This window comes from Triturus cristatus, chromosome 4_1 (assembly GCF_964204655.1).
Source record: "Triturus cristatus chromosome 4_1, aTriCri1.1, whole genome shotgun sequence".
In the NCBI taxonomy this organism is placed as follows: domain Eukaryota; kingdom Metazoa; phylum Chordata; class Amphibia; order Caudata; family Salamandridae; genus Triturus; species Triturus cristatus.
Genome location: NC_140585.1, coordinates 727973701 through 727993405, shown reverse-complemented (window position 1 = coordinate 727993405; position 19705 = coordinate 727973701). Strand labels below are relative to the sequence as shown.

At 47.2% G+C, this 19705-nt stretch overlaps 1 protein-coding gene across 1 annotated transcript in view; it reads left to right on the top strand.

The window, feature by feature from the left end:
- Positions 1 to 236: 236 nt before the first annotated feature.
- Positions 237 to 19705, top strand: part of SOCS2 (suppressor of cytokine signaling 2) — a 185720-nt gene continuing 166251 nt past the window's right edge. The window contains exons 1-2 of the mRNA XM_085653196.1: positions 237 to 819; positions 1538 to 1798. Coding sequence (XP_085509322.1) covers positions 1777 to 1798 — 22 coding nt within the window. The 5' untranslated portion in view covers positions 237 to 819; positions 1538 to 1776. The remainder of the gene's footprint in view (positions 820 to 1537; positions 1799 to 19705) is intronic.

The following is a 19705-nucleotide window of genomic DNA, read 5'->3' as shown; positions in this document are numbered from 1 at the left end:
TATATTAAATGGCTGTGGTTTCCGCCACCACCATTCTCCGCGCTTCTTTCTAGCACTGACAGCTGTTGTTGTGCCACTGGGTGACTGCAGTTGCCGCCGGCTGCCGGCAGGAGACCCAGCGCTCTCCCCGGTCTGCACTACGAGCCACTGCAATCACGTTGCACCGATTCCTGGAAAGTTCCTGGAAAGCGGCTTTTATATTTACCAGATGGGGAAGAAAGGGGGTGCAGGGAAGGGGGTGGCTAATGAAAGGGAAAATTGTTTGATGAAAGGGGGAGAAATGCAAGAACGCAAACAGAGGAGGAGGAGAGTTTTCCGCTGAGCTGCTTCCGCCTTCATCTGGCAGCGAAGGTTGCGGCAGGATAACGATGTGCCGTAGCCTCAGATAACCCCCAATCCCAGGTTGCGGACGTCCTGGCTGAGCTTGTTTGCCACTCTCTGGGCGCAGTCATCTTGGCCACGGGCTCTCACTGCGATTTGAATGGTAATTCGTCAGACAGCTCATCCCGCCCTGGAGTTTATTCTCTGTTTTTGCGCCTTTCGTAGAAAATATATCGGCAACTCCTTTCCTCTCGCGCGGGCGCTGCACGCCCACCTCAGCGTTCACTACCACTTCTGCACTTTACTATGCCTCTCCGCCGCTCAGCAGTTGTTATTGTTGCCTACACTGTCACGGAATAAAGAGTATCGGAAGGGCTACTGGACCTTTCTTAAATTGATGCCCGGCGCAGAGGGCAGTGGCGCTGGACAGAGCTTGGAAATACGGGAATTGGTTCTGGGCAGGTGGTGAAGTCCTCGGAAGAGCGCTGCCTGGGAAAGGTAAGACGATCTGCCTGCGACTGGTTCTTTTTTTCGAGCAGACAGCCGGTTGGGATCGAGAGGGGTATTCTGGGACCCGTAGTAGGGACTGTTGCTGCTAAACCTAGGCCGGGGCTTGAAGCGATTCTATGGGCCTTGTTAACGTCATGCAGGTGCAGGACACACTGTCGGAGGGGGGCTATCAGACGGGAACAAGGGGCCCGGGGTCCCAGCTTCGAGGGGCAAGGCAAGGATTAGTGCTGGATTGTGCTTGACCGGCGGCCGGGCAGTAGACATGGAAGGCCAGCGGCACATTTCCAAATACTGGCATTGACTGGGACAGAGAGAAGCAGCGGCGTCTGCATGGCTGCATGGCCACCTGCGCTAAAACAGCTGCCCCGAAACAGCATCCCCTGATACGTGTGTAGTTTACCTTTTGATATACATGCCAGCTTTGGCGAAGCAGGGTAAAGAGTGCTGATGCAGGGCGGGAGCAGCACAGCCAGAGCAGGCAGCCCTTGGGGGCACCTTAGAGGCGCCTCGGTGACCGGCATCGTCCCTGGTGTAGGTTGTCAGGCGCACGCTTCAAGTAACAGAAGGGGCTGCCGGACCCCGCCCTTAACCCCTACTGGCTTCTTCAAGCCTCAGGTTCCCCAAACCCGGGGAGCCCCATATGCAGTGCCCTCCCTGGCTGCCCGTCGTGAAACCAAACATATTTTTCCTTTCGTTTCTCTTGCAGAGAGGAGACAGCTTCGCGACACTGGGCTTGGCATGGAGGGGCCTATGGCGGCTGCCATGCGCCCCGACCTTGGCCGGGGACACCCCCGACTGTGTCTGCAGTGAAGGAGCGTTCGGAGGAAGAGGGGTACGCTGGATCCCCCGGTGACCTTGCGATGTGGGGTCACGGCTGAGGTCAGCGGGTCCAGTGTCCAGCGGGTCCCAGTGGGCTCGGAGGTCGAGGACCCCATTGCAGTGGCCATGGGGGAGCTCAAGAGGTCAGGTAAGGATTGTCCGGAGTCGGGGATGTGAGTGGGAGGGTGCACCGAACCTCTCCTGCTCAAGTGTGAACTCATAATGGGCATTAGTGCAAGCCCCACCGTCCTGTCATTACAATGTAAATAACAAATGTACGTCCCAGTGCAGCCCCGAATCCCTCGGCCGGCCATTCCCAGCTTTAGTGGTTTCCTACATACATTTAAGAAAAGCTTCTTTAAAGGCTGTGCTCAGGGGCTTTACAGTCGAGTCGAAAAGGTGCCCACGTCAGTCTTTGGTTTAACTTCAATGGCGCTCGTTCTCAGTAAGTTAAGTATATGTTGTGTGTGCACCCCAGACTTGTTTTCATTTGTTCTTATCGTTTTGTTTGGGACTTAGCTGTGGAGAGTAAATTGCCTCTTCACGTGAGATGCCCTTTCCGTCTGTTTAGCTCCGAACTGCGTTAGATAACAATGAAGATATGGTAATAATAGCAGTTATTAATCGTGCTCATCACGCGAGTGTGTGGTTTGGAAAAATTCTCTATTTGGTTGTGTATGAGGCTCGTGCGCTCAATGCCCCGGGACGTGTTGTAATTGACAAACACTGTTGTTTGTATCGTCTACCGAAGTCACCCCTTTCCTTGGGACAAACTAATAGAAAATCCGATACTAAAAGGCAGAGAGTCGGCGCACATGGAGGCGCTAGCCAGAGAAGGGGCAGTCTGGCGAAAGGAATGCCGAGGGCAAAGTCAAGACAACGTGTATCGAAAGGAAAGGAAAGAATGAAGTGCCACCTCGCGCTCACTGACTAGGGTCGGCTTTCCAAGAAGAGCAAACCAGACCACTCACGAATAAAAACACTACGACAGGATGTTGCCCTCGGAGCCGCTGACGTCTCTTGTTTATGCTCTGACCGACAAGGTCACACGCGGGGCCCAGCCCAGCACAGGTGCAGCGGAGGCACTAGCTTTATATGGTTCCCATCGAAGTGCATCCCCAGGCACGCAGGTGAAACACCATTACAGTAATCAGGAACGCAACGAGCCAAAGCAAAGCCAGCAGGTATGACTTCCCATCATTGAGAGGTCTGCTTAATTGATGGGGCATAAGCGTGTGTTCGAAGAGGTTGCAAGTCGGTGAATGAGTGGGTACATTGGTGGGTGAATATCAGTAGCAATACCTGGTGGTGTTGGGTGAATGTTAGTGGATGTGGGGGTGGTGATGGTCGGGAGGTGGGTGATGGAAATTGCATGCATGTATAAATGTAAAGAAGACGGGTTTGTGTGTTTCCGGTGGTTGGGGGAGTAGAAGACAGCTCTGTTTACATACCACCGTCGCATCTTTTCTGGGGTGCTAATAAGGGCATGGTTGACTGCCAGCGCGAGGGTACCAGGGAGCTACTGTAGAGGGTTCAGTGCACACCTTCTCTTAGAGACACCTGCATAATCTCAGCGACCGCAAAAGGATTTTCAGGAGAATTAAACCCTTGTTCAGGGGCCACATAAGGCTGAAAAGAAAAGTAGTATTTTTAACACCCGACCGACCCTAAAAGCAAATGCCGCCTCGCAAAATCTTACGTACGATGTAAATAAAAATATGTTTAAAACACACATTTTCGCAAGGTCCACAAACATATTTTCTTCCATTCATATTCAGAAGGAAATTCCTCGTCTAATTCTTCAAGGACATTAGTGCCTGGAAGGTGCCGTTGTACATAACTACAGGGGCAGTGACCGACGCTAAAAGGTGTCTGGACCGTAAATGCGGAGTTCTGGTCTTGTCGTCGGTGAGCCGCACACACTCCCTGAAGTTGATGATTTCTTGATTCTCTCCCTGCCTTCAATGTCTGAGGTGGCGGCTAGGCACAGGAGGTGGTGGCGGATAGGCACAGGAGCTGGTGGCGGATAGGCACAGGATATGAGGGCGTACAGGCACCAGGAGGTGGTGGCGGATAGGCACAGGAGGTGGTGGCGGATAGGCACAGGATGTGGTGGCGGATAGGCACAGGAGCTGGTGGCGGATAGGCACAGGATATGAGGGCGTACAGGCACCAGGAGGTGGTAGCGGATAGGCACAGGATATGGGGGCATACAGGCACAGGATGTGGGGGCGTACATGCACCAGGAGGTGGTAGCGGATAGGCACAGGATGTGGTGGCGGATAGGCACAGGATGTGGTGGCGGATAGGCACAGGAGCTGGTGGCGGATAGGCACAGGAGCTGGTGGCGGATAGGCACAGGAGCTGGTGGCGGATAGGCACAGGATATGAGGGCGTACAGGCACCAGGAGGTGGTAGCGGATAGGCACAGGATATGGGGGCGTACAGGCACAGGATGTGGGGGCGTACATGCACCAGGAGGTGGTAGCGGATAGGCACAGGATGTGGTGGCGGATAGGCACAGGAGCTGGTGGCGGATAGGCACAGGAGCTGGTGGCGGATAGGCACAGGATATGGGGCGTACAGGCACCAGGAGGTGGTAGCGGATAGGCACAGGATGTGGGGGCGTACAGGCACCAGGAGGTGGTAGCGGATAGGCACAGAATGTGGTAGCGGATAGGCACAGGATGTGGGGACGTATAGGCACCAGGATGTGGTGGCGGATAGGCACATCATGTGGTGGCGGATAGGCACATGATGTGGTGGCGGATAGGCACAGGAGTTGGTGGCGGATAGGCACAGGAGGTGGTGGCGGATAGGCACAGGAGGTGGTGGCGGATAGGCACATCATGTGGTGGCGGATAGGCACAGGATGTGGTAGCGGATAGGCACAGGATGTGGGGACGTATAGGCACAGGATGTGGTGGCGGATAGGCACATGATGTGGTGGCGGATAGGCACAGGATGTGGTGGCGGATAGGCACAGGAGGTGGTGGCGGATAGGCACATGATGTGGTGGCGGATAGGCACAGGATGTGGTGGCGGATAGGCACAGGATGTGGTGGCGGATAGGCATAGGATGTGGTGGCGGATAGGCACAGGAGGTGGTGGCGGATAGGCACATCATGTGGTGGCGGATAGGCACATGATGTGGTGGCGGATAGGCACAGGATGTGGTGGCGGATAGGCACAGGAGCTGGTGGCGGATAGGCACAGGATATGAGGGCGTACAGGCACCAGGAGGTGGTAGCGGATAGGCACAGGATATGGGGGCGTACAGGCACAGGATGTGGGGGCGTACATGCACCAGGAGGTGGTAGCGGATAGACACAGGATGTGGTGGCGGATAGGCACAGGATGTGGTGGCGGATAGGCACAGGAGCTGGTGGCGGATAGGCACAGGAGCTGGTGGCGGATAGGCACAGGATATGAGGGCGTACAGGCACCAGGAGGTGGTAGCGGATAGGCACAGGATATGGGGGCGTACAGGCACAGGATGTGGGGGCGTACATGCACCAGGAGGTGGTAGCGGATAGACACAGGATGTGGTGGCGGATAGGCACAGGATGTGGTGGCGGATAGGCACAGGAGCTGGTGGCGGATAGGCACAGGAGCTGGTGGCGGATAGGCACAGGATATGAGGGCGTACAGGCACCAGGAGGTGGTAGCGGATAGGCACAGGATATGGGGGCGTACAGGCACAGGATGTGGGGGCGTACATGCACCAGGAGGTGGTAGCGGATAGGCACAGGATGTGGTGGCGGATAGGCACAGGAGCTGGTGGCGGATAGGCACAGGAGCTGGTGGCGGATAGGCACAGGATATGGGGCGTACAGGCACCAGGAGGTGGTAGCGGATAGGCACAGGATGTGGGGGCGTACAGGCACCAGGAGGTGGTAGCGGATAGGCACAGGATGTGGTAGCGGATAGGCACAGGATGTGGGGACGTATAGGCACCAGGATGTGGTGGCGGATAGGCACATCATGTGGTGGCGGATAGGCACATGATGTGGTGGCGGATAGGCACAGGAGGTGGTGGCGGATAGGCACAGGAGGTGGTGGCGGATAGGCACATCATGTGGTGGCGGATAGGCACAGGATGTGGTAGCGGATAGGCACAGGATGTGGGGACGTATAGGCACAGGATGTGGTGGCGGATAGGCACATGATGTGGTGGCGGATAGGCACAGGATGTGGTGGCGGATAGGCACAGGAGGTGGTGGCGGATAGGCACATCATGTGGTGGCGAATAGGCACAGGATGTGGTGGTAGATAGTCACAGACAGGATAAGTCTGCTGAAAAGCAAAATAGGGTTGTGAACTGCAAGTGCGAAATTTGCTTTTGGTCGTAGTGGAAGGCCCATATTTTTCAAAAGGAATGGACACTATCAAACAACAAATGGGACACTAATGGTGTTTGGCACACAAGGAAAGAGCAGCGCAGGCCTGCATACACCAGCAGCTCTTGCCTGCTCCGTCTGTGATTGCTAAACATCTCCGAGTGAGGTATGCGTGTTTCCAGAGTGTGAATGTGTGTGTAGGGGCTGGAGACTGATGTTCGTGTTTGTTGTGTCTGTGCTGTGTCTGTGTGACGTGTCTACATGCGTGAGTGAGTATCTAAGCTGGTCTTTGCCGACCATGTCAATCAGGTGACTTCCTCCTATTTCTTTGAACTAAAAGTCTTGAAGAAAAGCCTCCCTTTTCTTCCCTTAGTGCCTTGAAAAGCAGTCATTTTAGACCTGGTAATTTCGAGGCTCCATTACTGTAATGCTCTGTATGTAGGTTCCCAGCAGTGACTACTAAGAAAATTACAAACACTTCAAAATGTTGCAGCTCGAGTGTTGCTGACGCTTCCTGAATGTAGCTCTACCTCACAGAGCATCATGGACCTGCCTTGGCTACAGACCCGAGAGCGGATTAAGGTCAAGGCCCTGCGCTGGGCACATAAGGCTCTACACAAGGTTGGCCCTCTTTCCTGCCAAAAGATTTCTAAATGGGAGGTACCAGCACGTAATCTATGACCCACCACTACTAACAAGGTAGAACTAGAAAGGCCCAGTGGGGAGGAAGAAGTTTCTTGTATATCACATGTACACGATGGAATGCATTTGACCCCCACTGGCCGCAGGCCAATCTCTTAAGTTTCAGAAAACAAATAAAAACCTGTCTTTTTCCCTCTGGTCACTAAGTAGGTGCCAGTTGTCCTTTGTTCCAGAATACTGTATAGATCCTAGCTCGGTATCCGTGCGCTTTATACAAAAATATCAACATAACATCTGTTTATGATTTCAGTCAATGGCTGAGGTCGAATTAGGCTGGATTGTAGGGGCACAAGGTGCCCAAACTTTTTTAATTTAAGAAAACCAGTTCCGCTACTTTTTGTGAAAAGACCACTGTCCTGGGACAGTTAATTCCGTGAGTTGAAATGCTTCAGGTAAAGTGCAAGATAGGGATTCCCCTGTGCTGTGAGGGCCAGACAGCTTAACACGCCTTGTGCCAGGGTGCCTGCTTGCCTCGAAGAAATGCAAATGTCTTCAGCTTGTACATCGGCAAATGTGAAGGGGGCTTGGAAGGCGGTATTGGCTTTATGGATGGAATCACTTGAAGTTTCATATGACCCAGATTTATTCTTTTTGAGTGGTACTGCTAGGGAGTTCCCAGCTCTGTTGTGAAGTGTGTGCATTTAAAGGGCAGTTATAAAAAATAATGGCACTACATACAGCCTGGGTATTACTAAAATCTATATTTTGTAACACTTTTTTAAAATCTTAAACCTTTTTACACATTATGTAGCTGCCTATCTTATACTGTGTGTAATGCACGTTTAAAATAAGGATTTGCCTACATGTTCACAGTGCTTTCTGTCACAGACTGGGACCTCACAGCACTAAACATTCACAAGCCACTATTCTCCACTGCAACAACCAGGATTCCATTTTGTGGCTCACTGGTTACAGACACAGACCTCTGCGGTGCACTAATAGAGGTTTCATAATGTAGAATACTGCATTTCCCACGGATTAACTTAACTCGCATTTATTTTTCATAGAAGCAGTTCCTTAGTTTATATGTACTTACCTGAAGGTGAAAGACCAACAAAGTTACATAATATTTTGTCTTTTTGGCCATGCTTTTGACCCTACCCTTATGCTCACTCACCCCACGCCCTTTGCGCACAGCATCACAGCTCACATACTTTTTAAGAATACATTTCAACCACTGGTCTATGGACTGCTGTTTGTTGGTGTATTTGTGTTGGTGGTGTAGTTTTTGAGTATCTCTGCTTCTGCTGAAGCATTTGTGTCCTTGCACGTCATTGTGACAGATGTTTTTATTAAATAGTATAAACAAATCTTGTAAATTATGCATAAAATAGACATAGATGCCCAGCAGTCATTTTGCCTAATTCACCATTCATGCATATGTCGTTTAATGTAAGTCTGAAAATGTATCATTCTTTTTCGACTATCCCCACTGAAAGTGAGTATACCCAACCTGCCAACTCACACAGTGCCAACATGTATCACACAATATCAACTCTCTTGAAACACGTTCACTTGGTGAAGAGCACACCAAATACAACTGTCATCACCTCACCCTTAATAAGACAGATGCAATTAAAATGATCTTACAGACGGAGCCATCTGGAAATATGTAATTTTGCAGCTGCATCGTTTTCTGCATAATTATGGATTTGTAACTTTGCCATCAACTGCTCCATAATCTGCAGATTTAACAAAAAATAGTTTCTAGAACAAATGGATCAAAAGTTCCTAAAAATGCAGCAACATGTGTTGCTGTGCAGTGGAAGGCCTTTTGCAAAGGTTGACTGTCCACCTTTGCATTGCCTATTTCTGTATTTGGGTGTTAAACTGGTACTAGACAGTGTTTACCTTCATAAAAAGTGACAACACCAGGAAGTAATACTATCATAAAATGGTCCGAATTACTCTGCATAATTTGCATCTTCTTGCCACATAATTTAGTCAATCTTGCTACATAATTTGGTCCTCTCCTGCCGCATAATTCCAAAGGCCCTACTTATAGTTGAGATGATTTTGTGTGGTCCAATTACATTTTATTTTTAAGTGTTATTTATCGCTCTAAATATTTTGAGGTCATAAGCTTTACATTTGGTGTGCTGGTTATGGTTTGAATTGCTGTGGTGTGAGTTGTGGACTGTGCATAACTTGTGAATTTCAGTGGGTTTCAGTTTTAATTTGCTACTGTAACTGCATTTACCTGTGTTTATTCAAGTGAATTTCTGAGGTTTGTATAACTATATGTTTACGGCAAACCATAGCTTTACTTTATTGCTTTTTCCAGTATATTGTTTTTGATCATTTATCACATCCAAAAGTTCCCTGAGCCCGACCCTCCGCCTGCGGCCAATCCCACACTGCATGGCCTTTGGTTGTACGCTGTGAATTGGGCGAAGGGCCTTACCTTCTGGCAGGCCCTGCGCCAAACCTTCTGTCACTGGTCAGGGGTTAGCACAGGTCCTAACCTCTGGCCAGGCCCTTCACTCAGCCCAGCGCTAGTGGCCAACCCCTACTGCCTATACCCTTTGCCTGATTTCAGCAGGGGGTGCACATCAGGGCCTACTGCATTCAAACCTGCGAGATGGCCAAACCCTGCTGTGCATGGCCTTCAGCCGTACCCAGCAGGGTGTTGGCTGCAGGTCAAAGTCTCCGCACCGAACCATCATCAGTGGTCAACACCCGCAGCACATGTTTTTTGCAGTGCGCAGCGTGGGTTGACCACTGGAACACTTTGTATGGGGCCAACATCCTGGCTGAGGCCAGGTCCTGTGACCAACCCTCCACAAGCGGCCAACTGAGCTGCGCACTGCCTTCATATGTGCACAGGGTTCGCAGGGCCTAGTACCCAACACATCCTGAGCAGCCAGCACCTGCAGCGCATTGCCTTTGGCCATGCTCATCAACAGTAGGCCACAGGGCTTGGCTGCTGGCCAGGTCTTGATCTAGAATACTTTGCATCCAGCCAACATTTGCAGTGCATGGCCTTTGGTGGCAGCAGCACATGACCTCGGGCTAGGGTCTTTGCCCAGATTATTTGTGGGTAGTCATTCCCACATGTGCCCATTGAAGGGCGTTGGCCGTTTTCCAGAACTGTGGCCGGACCCTACACCACCACTTGCGGCCAACCTCTACAAGTGGCCATTGTCCAAGCATGGCAGTAGTGCTTTGGATATGATGAAAGAGATGTGACTCTTACACTTTATAACCCTCATTGCCTTTTGTAACATTTACTGTACATTGATTTACACATTTGTATGATTTATTGCCGCTCTGACACCCTGCACTGGGATGAGCATTGCTATAAAATAATTAAATGAAAAAATAAATGACTAACATTTAAATCATTATTCGTGTAATTCATGCACACAAGTACTCTGGAATTCTTACAGTGCATGCACAGCTCTTATAAAAGAGAGTTGAATAAAGTCTGTCAGTCAGTCAATCAACATTATTCGGGTTGCATAAAAGAAACCATAAAAGTAACATCTAAAAAGAAACAGTTGATTCATCAACATTACTTACATCAAAAGTGCACTTACAAAATTCTAAAAGAATCTCAGTTCAAGTAAAATCTAATATAGGCCACATCTATTCTGCACACATCAATAAAACCCCTGCTACCCAGCGAATAAACAGTAAAAAGAGGGCATTAGAAGTTGATTAAAAGTCCCCCATTCTCTTCCTTATACCAATGGCATGACCAATATTAATTTGAAATGCAAAACATACCTCCAGTGATTGTAGTTGTTGCTAGCAAACTAAGACGGATCTACATTGCTTGAACTGAAGTCTGCTCAGTAATGGTGTAATAAAACTAAACCTTGGAACATCAAAAAACATGCACAAAAATATAACGTGTGTATGGTGCATTGTTTTGAGATACTATCACAAGGACAGGATGCACATTTGTAGGTCAGTCAAGCCGTTTTGGGAAGTTTGCTAACCAGTGGATCATAGTGCATCTGAACTTGGTTGGCACAAACCTATGCTGGGGATTTAAAATCTTTCCTCTTCAAATAGTTGGAGACACCAAGATTTTAATCCTCTTTACTAATCAGGCTCAGTAACTTCGGGTCGTTGGACCAATTAGGTCTATCCATCGTCATACTAAGTATCTTAAACCTCCACCAGGGAATATGGCCTGACTAATCCAAAGTGAGACAGTTTTGTATTATCAGCCTGATGGATTAGCCTTCCTCTATACAAGTGGGGGATGAATCCTAATAAGGGCTTTCAGAAAGCAAAGACCCAACTCATTATGCATCACAAATGCGAGGAAACTAGCTGGAACAGCCAGCATTCTGCAAAGAAAAGAACTATTTTCTGACCTCAGCAATTTCATTAGGGTTTTGAGCCCCCAAACATCTAACCCAATTGGTAGCCAGTGCTATTCAGTTTGCCCATCTGATTTAGGGGTTTCATCCGTGACGTTGAAGAAATATTTAAAAGGGGAGTTGCCGTCTTCTTAAATTGGTTCTGTCAAATGCCAATGTGCTGTTTACATGTGCCACCAGAATCAAATTGTATGCCTAAACGTGAAAGGGAACTAGTCTGCTTTAACAATGCCTTCAATGTGAAGGGTGGGGAGATGGGGGGTTTCGGGGTCTACATATGTACACATGTATGCTTTATCCATGTTTACCCTGAGGCCCATCTCTCCCATAAAATCTACTTAGGTGTTCACCAAAAGTTGGAGGACCTTGCGGTGCGGGATTTTAAGACAGCGCCATCTGCATGCAAGTGGGCCCGCACTGGTTGATTACCTATTTGGGTATATCCCTACCTCCCTCTGCCAACACCCTCTCCAGATTATTAATACAGAGGGTGAAAAGGAATGGAGCAAGGACACACAGTTCTGAAAATGCTGGTTAAGAGAGGGCCCCATAGCTCAATGTTCACTTTAAAAAGATCGGACGGAATGCCATGAGGGCCAGGTGCATTGGCATTTGGAATTTTAATGGTGGCAGGAATAACATATTGCTATTTTGGCTGCTAAGGATCTGACTCGGCTCAGAAGGAAATAGTGATGCTAATGACAGAGGTTTCCAGATCCAATCCATATTAGACTTTGAATTATCATAGATGATGCTGAAATGGTCGACCCAGGTTTCAGCCGCAAGTACAGTCTGCGGCGAAGGGGCACCACAATCACCGAAATATGGGTTGTTTACAACCTTCCAGAAATCGGAAGAATCATTTTTCTCACTCGCCTTAACTAGGTCTACCCAGGCCTCTTTTTTATGGCTTGTTTACACACTTTTAGCATCTGTCTATATATCCTTCTGCAAGCAGCTATTTCTCCCTTACAGCTATTTGGTTTGTTCACAGCTTTTTTTTTTAAGGTAACATGATCCTTGGTACAGCCGTTGTCAAACCAGCCTATCTACTTGGAACAGGGTTCCCAGAGTCAGGGGTGGCTGGTCCAGAGAGGGCACAGGAGTGCATCCCCACTAACTTAATCATAACTACATGAAGCTGTTGCTTTTTGCAGCTACTGCAGCAGAAATGAAAACAGATGAACTGACACACCTGTCACTTTGAATGCTTTAATTTCTGTTGTCTGTGTGCTGATGTCGCTAAGTGTGCATGTCAGCAGTTAAAAAGAAAGGGGCAACAGCAGAATCCTGGGGATTGCACATGTTTGAAGGGTTTCTTTACATCTCAGCTCCCTTCAAACATTCACAAGCCGTAGACATGCTGCTAATGCCCAAATCTACACTGCATGTTTGAAGAATGAAGGCTGCTTGAGCAGTGAGGCATTTCAGTCCAGCTATCCAAACACCCTATCAGAAGACAGGTTAGAGCAGGGAGTGAATCAGCCCTATCCTGACGTTTGATTGGGCGTTAAACAGACCGATGCCTACAGGCAGTGGTCGAAGGGGGCGGGATCGGCAGGGCACGGCTTGCCCCTACTTCTTTAAGTCAATAGATTCCATTCCCCTTCTATTTTATTTTCAACATGCCTCCCAGGACGGCAGAAAATGCCAAGGCCTACAGATAAGGCTCAGCGTTTGTGGCCGTTCAGGGATGGGTGGGTGGGCAGAGAAGGAAAACGACTCTGTCTTTTCCTTCTTACCCAGAGAAGACAAAGACAGTGACCACATCTGCTCTGCCGCTGGCAGCTGCCACACCACTCCCCCTTGCTTTATTCCTCTAATTCCCTCTCTTTCTGTCTAGTTCCTCCTCTGTTGCTGAAAACCGTGACTTCAAGAAACAGTTCTCACTCTCTCTTTCCTCCTTTCGTTTATTGGTTCCCCTGTAAAATGGATCCAAAAAAGAAAAACACTTTTGCTGGAAATGTCATATTTTTTTGACATTTTTCTATTCCAAAGTGCAGTCTCGGGAACAAAAGATTAAAAATATGAAAAATAAAGAAATAACTAAATAAAGCAAGACAGAGTGGTCGCAAATTGACCAGATTGATTTAATTCACACCCAAACACATCAGTGTCACTTTACAGAGTTTGCAAGTGAAGCACTACTTTTGTTTTCTTGTCTTTCTTTGAACCGCATTGTTTCCCCCGGGTGGGGAAGTGCACCAATCCTGGAGGTACTGTAATGCCTGCATGATGGTTGGATTGGAAAAAAAATGTGTACCGCAGGTCTGTGTTTACAGATGTTGTCTTTTTAAACCATACCGCTTATGTTTTGTAAGAATATTAGCAATGGACTATGAAATGAGTCCCCTCCTGGCCCTGTAGTCATGTCCTTAACTTTTCAGGCAAAGCACTCACCGATTTCTGACTAGTGAGTGTAAAAGCATTAAGTTAACCATGTTGTTCCTGCTTACATTTCACATGCTTTACTTAATCTTACATTCCCTAAGAGTGTTAGCTTTTTCCAGCATGTTGTTACTTTTTTTTCAGGCAACATATTACCCTTGTGTGTGATTTGAATTGAGCTGCAACCAGGTGTTTATAGCGGGGCACAATTGGGTTGCAGTTGAAGGTTCGGTGAGTTTCTTTCAGTGGAGCAGTATGGTGTTCTGCGGGGGAGAGGATATGGCACTATGAGCTGCCAAATTTGGAACTGGGAAACCAGATTCAGTCTTTATGACCAGTCCCCCAGACCACTCTCCTGAGGTAGTACATTCCCTTGCTAGACGGCCTGCAAGACCTTAGAAGCCCTGGTGTCTCAGCACCAGCAGGTGAACCCTAGCAGTGGCAAGTGTGGGTTAACCTTAACGGCTTGTCCACCACAATCTAAACTGAAGATCACCTCCAGTCTTGCGGGCAGGACTATGAAGCAGCACACCTTAGAGCAGGGGTCTTCAAAGTGTGGGGCGCGACCCCCAGGGGGGCCGTGAAGTGATGGAAGGGGGTCGCGCATTCCCGGTCACACTTCTGCCCAGGCACAACAAGGGATTCAGCCCCCCTCCTCCCCCGTAGTGTGTCTCAGCTCGAGCTGCTGTGGACTCCGCTGGGATGTCTGCAGTCTTATCTCCTGAGTTTTTCACAGGTCATTAAGGACCATTTGCAGATTTACATACCTTTTGTAAAGTGGTTACTGAGGCTTAGTTTTTTTTCTAGCTCCAGTACCCCCTGGGCCCCAACTCTGCCTTTTCCTTACATTTTTATTTTACAGTTACTGCAGTAGTGCGAGAATGCATTTCATGAAAATAAATATAAAGTAGGGTTGCAAGAAGAAAAATACCAGCCATTTGATGTTTAAAGAGCCTGCAAAGGCCTCCTCTTGACACTAAATGGGATTGTAAATAAAATCATATGCATTCATTCGTAATGTGACTTTTCTGTCTTTGTTCCCTTTAATTATCAGTCATGGGTCATTGAGGCAGCCCTAGAACACAAAAGTGCTTTCTATTTATATTTGCTGTTCTAAGTACGCACAGATGAGTGCTGAAATATACAGCTTTAGGTGACTGCTTATTTTTGTACCGTTTGGGATATCAAAATAATGAGCAGGCAACCCTAACCATAGGACAGGAAGTGTGTTGCAGGATCAGCATATTGTTTATTTCCTCCACCCTTGATCCCTGATTAATGCCATAATAGCAATAGTTTAACTTATATCTTAAACCCTACGCTGCCGTCAATAATATGCTGAGTTACTTCAAGTGTTTGGGAATGCACCCTGCATTCAGAGAACTCACTTCTCATTCTCACACTTCACTTTCACGCTGCACACAATGCACTCACACTGATCACCATGCACTCACATCATTCACCCTCTCACACTGCACTCACAGTGCTCACTCTGCAATCACAATGCACTTGCGTTGTTCACCCTGTACCTCAGCCTGCAGTCATACCACTCATCTGCACTCATGTGACACCTCATTCACCTGTCCCCTCACTGCTCAATTTGCAACTTGCTCAAACAAGCCCATCATTAACCATGCATTCATTCATCCCGCTCTGCACTTACATCCGCACCCAAATTCATGGTCACCTCACTCACCCTCCAGACACTCCTCTTTTCCTACTCTCACACTGTTGCATCACTCACGGTGCACTCACATGGGCACACTTCTCATCCACAGAGTGCAGAGGGTTAATGTGCCTGCTACAAAGAACATGTACTATGCAGATCTCAGAACTGTGAGTAAACTGAGTGGCAATATAAAAAAAAAAATGTTTGTCAGAAAGGTGCTACAGAGAGATGAGGTGCTTTGTTGGTGAATGGTAGTGAGGGAATTTATAGAGAAGGAGGAAACGGGGATAGGGCACCAAAAAAGACTGTTGCGCCATGTGTGGCCAGTGCTATGGCCAGCCCTGCCTGGGAGTGTAGGCCCCCTCGCGAAGTTTGGGTCTAGTCGCTCCCATGCTTCTGCCTACTACTATTATTATTTACATTATAGAGTCTTGGTGGAGCGAAGCAAAGGATGGTGGACATTCCATAACTGTGTGGCCTGCACCAAAACAGCAAGACAGACAATTCGTGCCTTCCTGAATTAGGGAACAATAAGCAGAGTGGCACAGGCCAAGAGGAGCATACGGGTCCAACCCGTGTGCTCAGTGAGGAGAGATGAGAGGATGAGAAAGGACAGCAAGGGAGTGAGGGAATTTGATTGAAGAGGTCACGGATGAGGAGAAATGTGAAGTGCCGAAGGGAAGTGCAGACACGCAAGAAGTGAGTGTGAGGGAAAGTTGAGGGCACAGAGGAGGGCTACTGTCAAACTGTGAGAGAAGATAGCTGAGAGATGATCTGTGACCTAAAAAGTAATTTGAAGCAACATTGGTGAGGGACAGCAGCGATAGGGGAAGAGAGGGAGTACTGCGGTGGGTGCTGAGCAGTGATTAATTTGTAATTAAACATGTGCCAGGAACCTCACCAGTAGGCCACTGCAACTTTAACCACCCACCCATTGCCTTGCATGTGCGGCCAATGTCAATACCTATGCAACTAACAACCATAACTCTGTACAAGTGTGACTATTTCAAGCCCTCAAAGCTATAAGAATGGCATGGATGTCAGGAGTTTATCGTTTTTAATGTATATTGAATTAATAAACAGCTGTTCTGCTCATCTCTAAATTACACAGACAGAGCCATCAAGTGGCATGTGGCAGACTGTCATATTGCCAGTGTGCACAATTAGGTGCCAGTGCGGAGCAACGGAAACCACCTGCTCAAATTAAGCACTGGTGCTGAGGTAACAGGGGAGAGGGACATTGGTTCAAGAAGGTGTGAAAAAACAAAGGGTAGATGTGAAAGATGAATGGGGAACTGGAGAGGTGTAAGATACAAATAGACAACAATTTGAACGGAGAGACTTGAGATGAATGAGAAGTGCAGATGGGCACGGTAGGTGACAGGGCCAGAGAGGCCATGAGATAAATGCGAGAAACTGTTAGAGATGAGGGCAGTGAAAAGGCAGAATGGCAAGAGGTGATTAAGGGTGAAGTGAGAAGTTGAATGGGGAGAGTTTAGAAGTTGTAAGAAGGGGTGAAAGAAAATGGCCTGCAAAGTGAGAGAGGGATCCAGGATTGGGAGAGGAGAGGAGAGAGGGATGGAAGGGAGGGGTGAGAGGAAAGTGGCATGGGTAAATTGCTCAACTCTGCACAAGACTGCCAGGGTTTTAAGGGACCCCTGCTGCTCCCGGACAGGGCCAGGTGAGCTTCTAATGTGGCACACGTATTCCTGTGGAGTGGAAGGCCCATCACAAAGGTTGACTAGACATCTTTCTGATGTTAATTGCTGTATTTTGGTTATAAACTGGTACTGAAGGGGTGAAATCTTTCCTCAGTGTTACTATGTGCAAAAAAAATCAAAATAATGAAGCAATTCTATCACAAAATAACGCTGCATCACATAACATTATTTACATTTTCTTCCCACATAATTTAGTCAAGCCTGTCGTGTAATTTGGTCCTCACCTGCCTCGTAATTCCAGAAGCCGTGCCTACAGGTTTAGAAATGTTTATCAGGAGGGGGTCCTTACGACTGAAAATGTTGACAGGGGGGTCTCGGCACCCAAAAGTTTGAAGACCTCTGCCTTAGAGCAACAATGACTCTGTCACTGAGGTCACATGACCATTGAGAAGGATTACCTTTAGGGTGGTGCGACCGCTGTGACCCCACCGGTCGCTGACTTTGGGAGGGGCATCAGCAACAATAAAAAACGTCATGATAACTCCTGTGATTAATGTTCTTCCTAGAGAAAAATCTGAGTTTTGTCCAGGTGATGTTTCGACTAATAAAAAGGTAGTGCAGAGGGTTAATGTGCCTGCTGCACAGAACATGTACCATGTAGATGACAAAGAGCACATAATGTAAATAGGTCAGTGGGTTACTGCTTTGTCAGAGAGATCCTTTCATTACTTTCAGTTTATAAGTTAAAATCCTAACATAGAACAGTGAGCTATTAATTGTCATCCAAGAGCTGCATGCAAACTGCAAGGTGTACATTAGAGCTTTCTGTATCCTAATGTTGCAATGAGTGTTCATTTGGATAGCAATAAATTCTGATTATTAAAGACAACCCCCCACAATGGTTTTATGTTTTAAATTCTGAGTTTGTGTTTCTCCAGATCAATCACTATTAAACTATACTGCCTACTAGTATGGTTGTCATGTGACTCCAACACCTTGTGGTCCTTAGTCTTATGTAACATTTCCTAAACAGTGATTTACACACGTATATTTGATTTGTCTCTGTGTAATGTGTGTGATGTAAAGTGCTCTGACATGCTACACTGGTATGAGTGATGCTTTAAATCCAATTAAATGCATCTGAGAGAGTGTGGTTATGAAGACTTGAAGGCACCGTTAAAGGGTGGTAGTGAGGGAATCCATGGCGGAGGTGGTTGTTGGCAGGCATGAACACACATTTTTGCACAGGGAGCCACCAGCACTAAAGCCGTTCCTGCCCTTGAGGCCAGTCCACCTCACCCATTGGTACCTCCATTGGCCTTGTTTCTGCAGTAGTAGGTGCAACTCACCAGGGATCAGAAATGCAGGATTTGCAGGCACACCAAACTAAGTCTGCAAACTTCACAGTCTCTCTGCTTCATGCACAAGCACTCTTAACATATGCTGCCTGCCTGGGGGCCACTGGAATTATACAGCAAAGGAGGACAAATATTTACTGATACTTTATTATTTTGACAGTTTTACACATGCTTACAGTCTCTGGAAAGATTTTGCCTTATTAGTGCCAGTGCAACTTTAGTAACTTTTGATCCTTTTGGGCTACAAAAAGTTTATTAGTTAAGATTGTCAGATTATGCAGCAGATGTTGTATCATGTGGCAAATATGGCCAAACCATAGAAAAAAATTAAATTGCAAAAATAGAATATTTGGCGCCATTTAAGTTTGAACTTATTGTGGAAAAAGGGAGAAGTGCTGATGACAGAAACTCCATGGCTCGGAGACAAATGGCTTGTGCTTCCACTTTTAAGAGTATTTAGAGTATTTGGGACATTCTGTGATCAGAAACATATCCCACTTTGTGTATTTATTTTAATGTCAATAGCTAATATTAAACCTTAAATAATCGTATGTATCAATTGGTTGAATTAAATAACATATTAAGCTGCAACTGGTCAGTGAAATGGCAAACAAATACTAAAAATCTGAATGTTTTGCGCATTCTGGCCACACCTCCGACTCCGCCCAGTGATCCCATCCTCTGGTTATTACCGCCCTCTGATTCTCCACCCACAGTTCCCCTACTGTTTATTCCCCACTTCGACCACTGCGTACAGGCAATATACATGGAGTTCAAGTCAAGCAATAAAGGTAAAGATAAAGAGACACTCGTTGGCTGTACCTGAGTATATTAAATAAATATCGGATTTCCAATGCATCCTCTCCCTCAAATCATGTTTTCATCTGTTACTATGCACCAATACCTTTTTGTGGGACATACGCTGACTTTCAAACCAGAAGACTTTGATCTCATTCCCCGCACACCTATCTGCCTGAATTGTGTGATTCCAGGCCAGTGCACTGCTTCAAGTTCCATGTCTGCTTACTATTATGAAAACTGAGAGGCGGCCCATTTTGCACTGACAAGAAACATTAGTTCTGACCCAGTTTAATTTCATTTTTATGTGGAGCGGTTTCATTCACGATATTTACAAATAAAGATGCCCACCAAATACAAAAATATGTTCCCTTTCCAAGCTGACTTGTCTTCACGTTTGTAGTGTAGTGTCCCTATTCCTCCTGACACCCCCGCACTATCCCTTCTCACCTCTCTTTCAGCAAGAAACTGAACACATTTTTCATTTGTCAGTACAGCACACCCACAGATTAATTTGTCAGTGGCCATAAATCCCTTGGTGTTTACACACTGCCAAAACCCCTAAATTAATTAATACAAAAAATAATATTAAAAAGCAACAGTCAGGCTTGGATAAGATGTTTAAAGATAGACTTCCTTTAAGATTTGTCTAGCCAGCTGAGCTAATGGGCCCCAGAGTTAAGCACTTTTAGATTACTTGTTCCAAATCACGAACAAGAATGGGCTGTGATGCCATGCCAATGGCAAATTGTGCACTATATAAATGACGACAGCGTCATTACTACAAATATAAATTAGGGAAGAT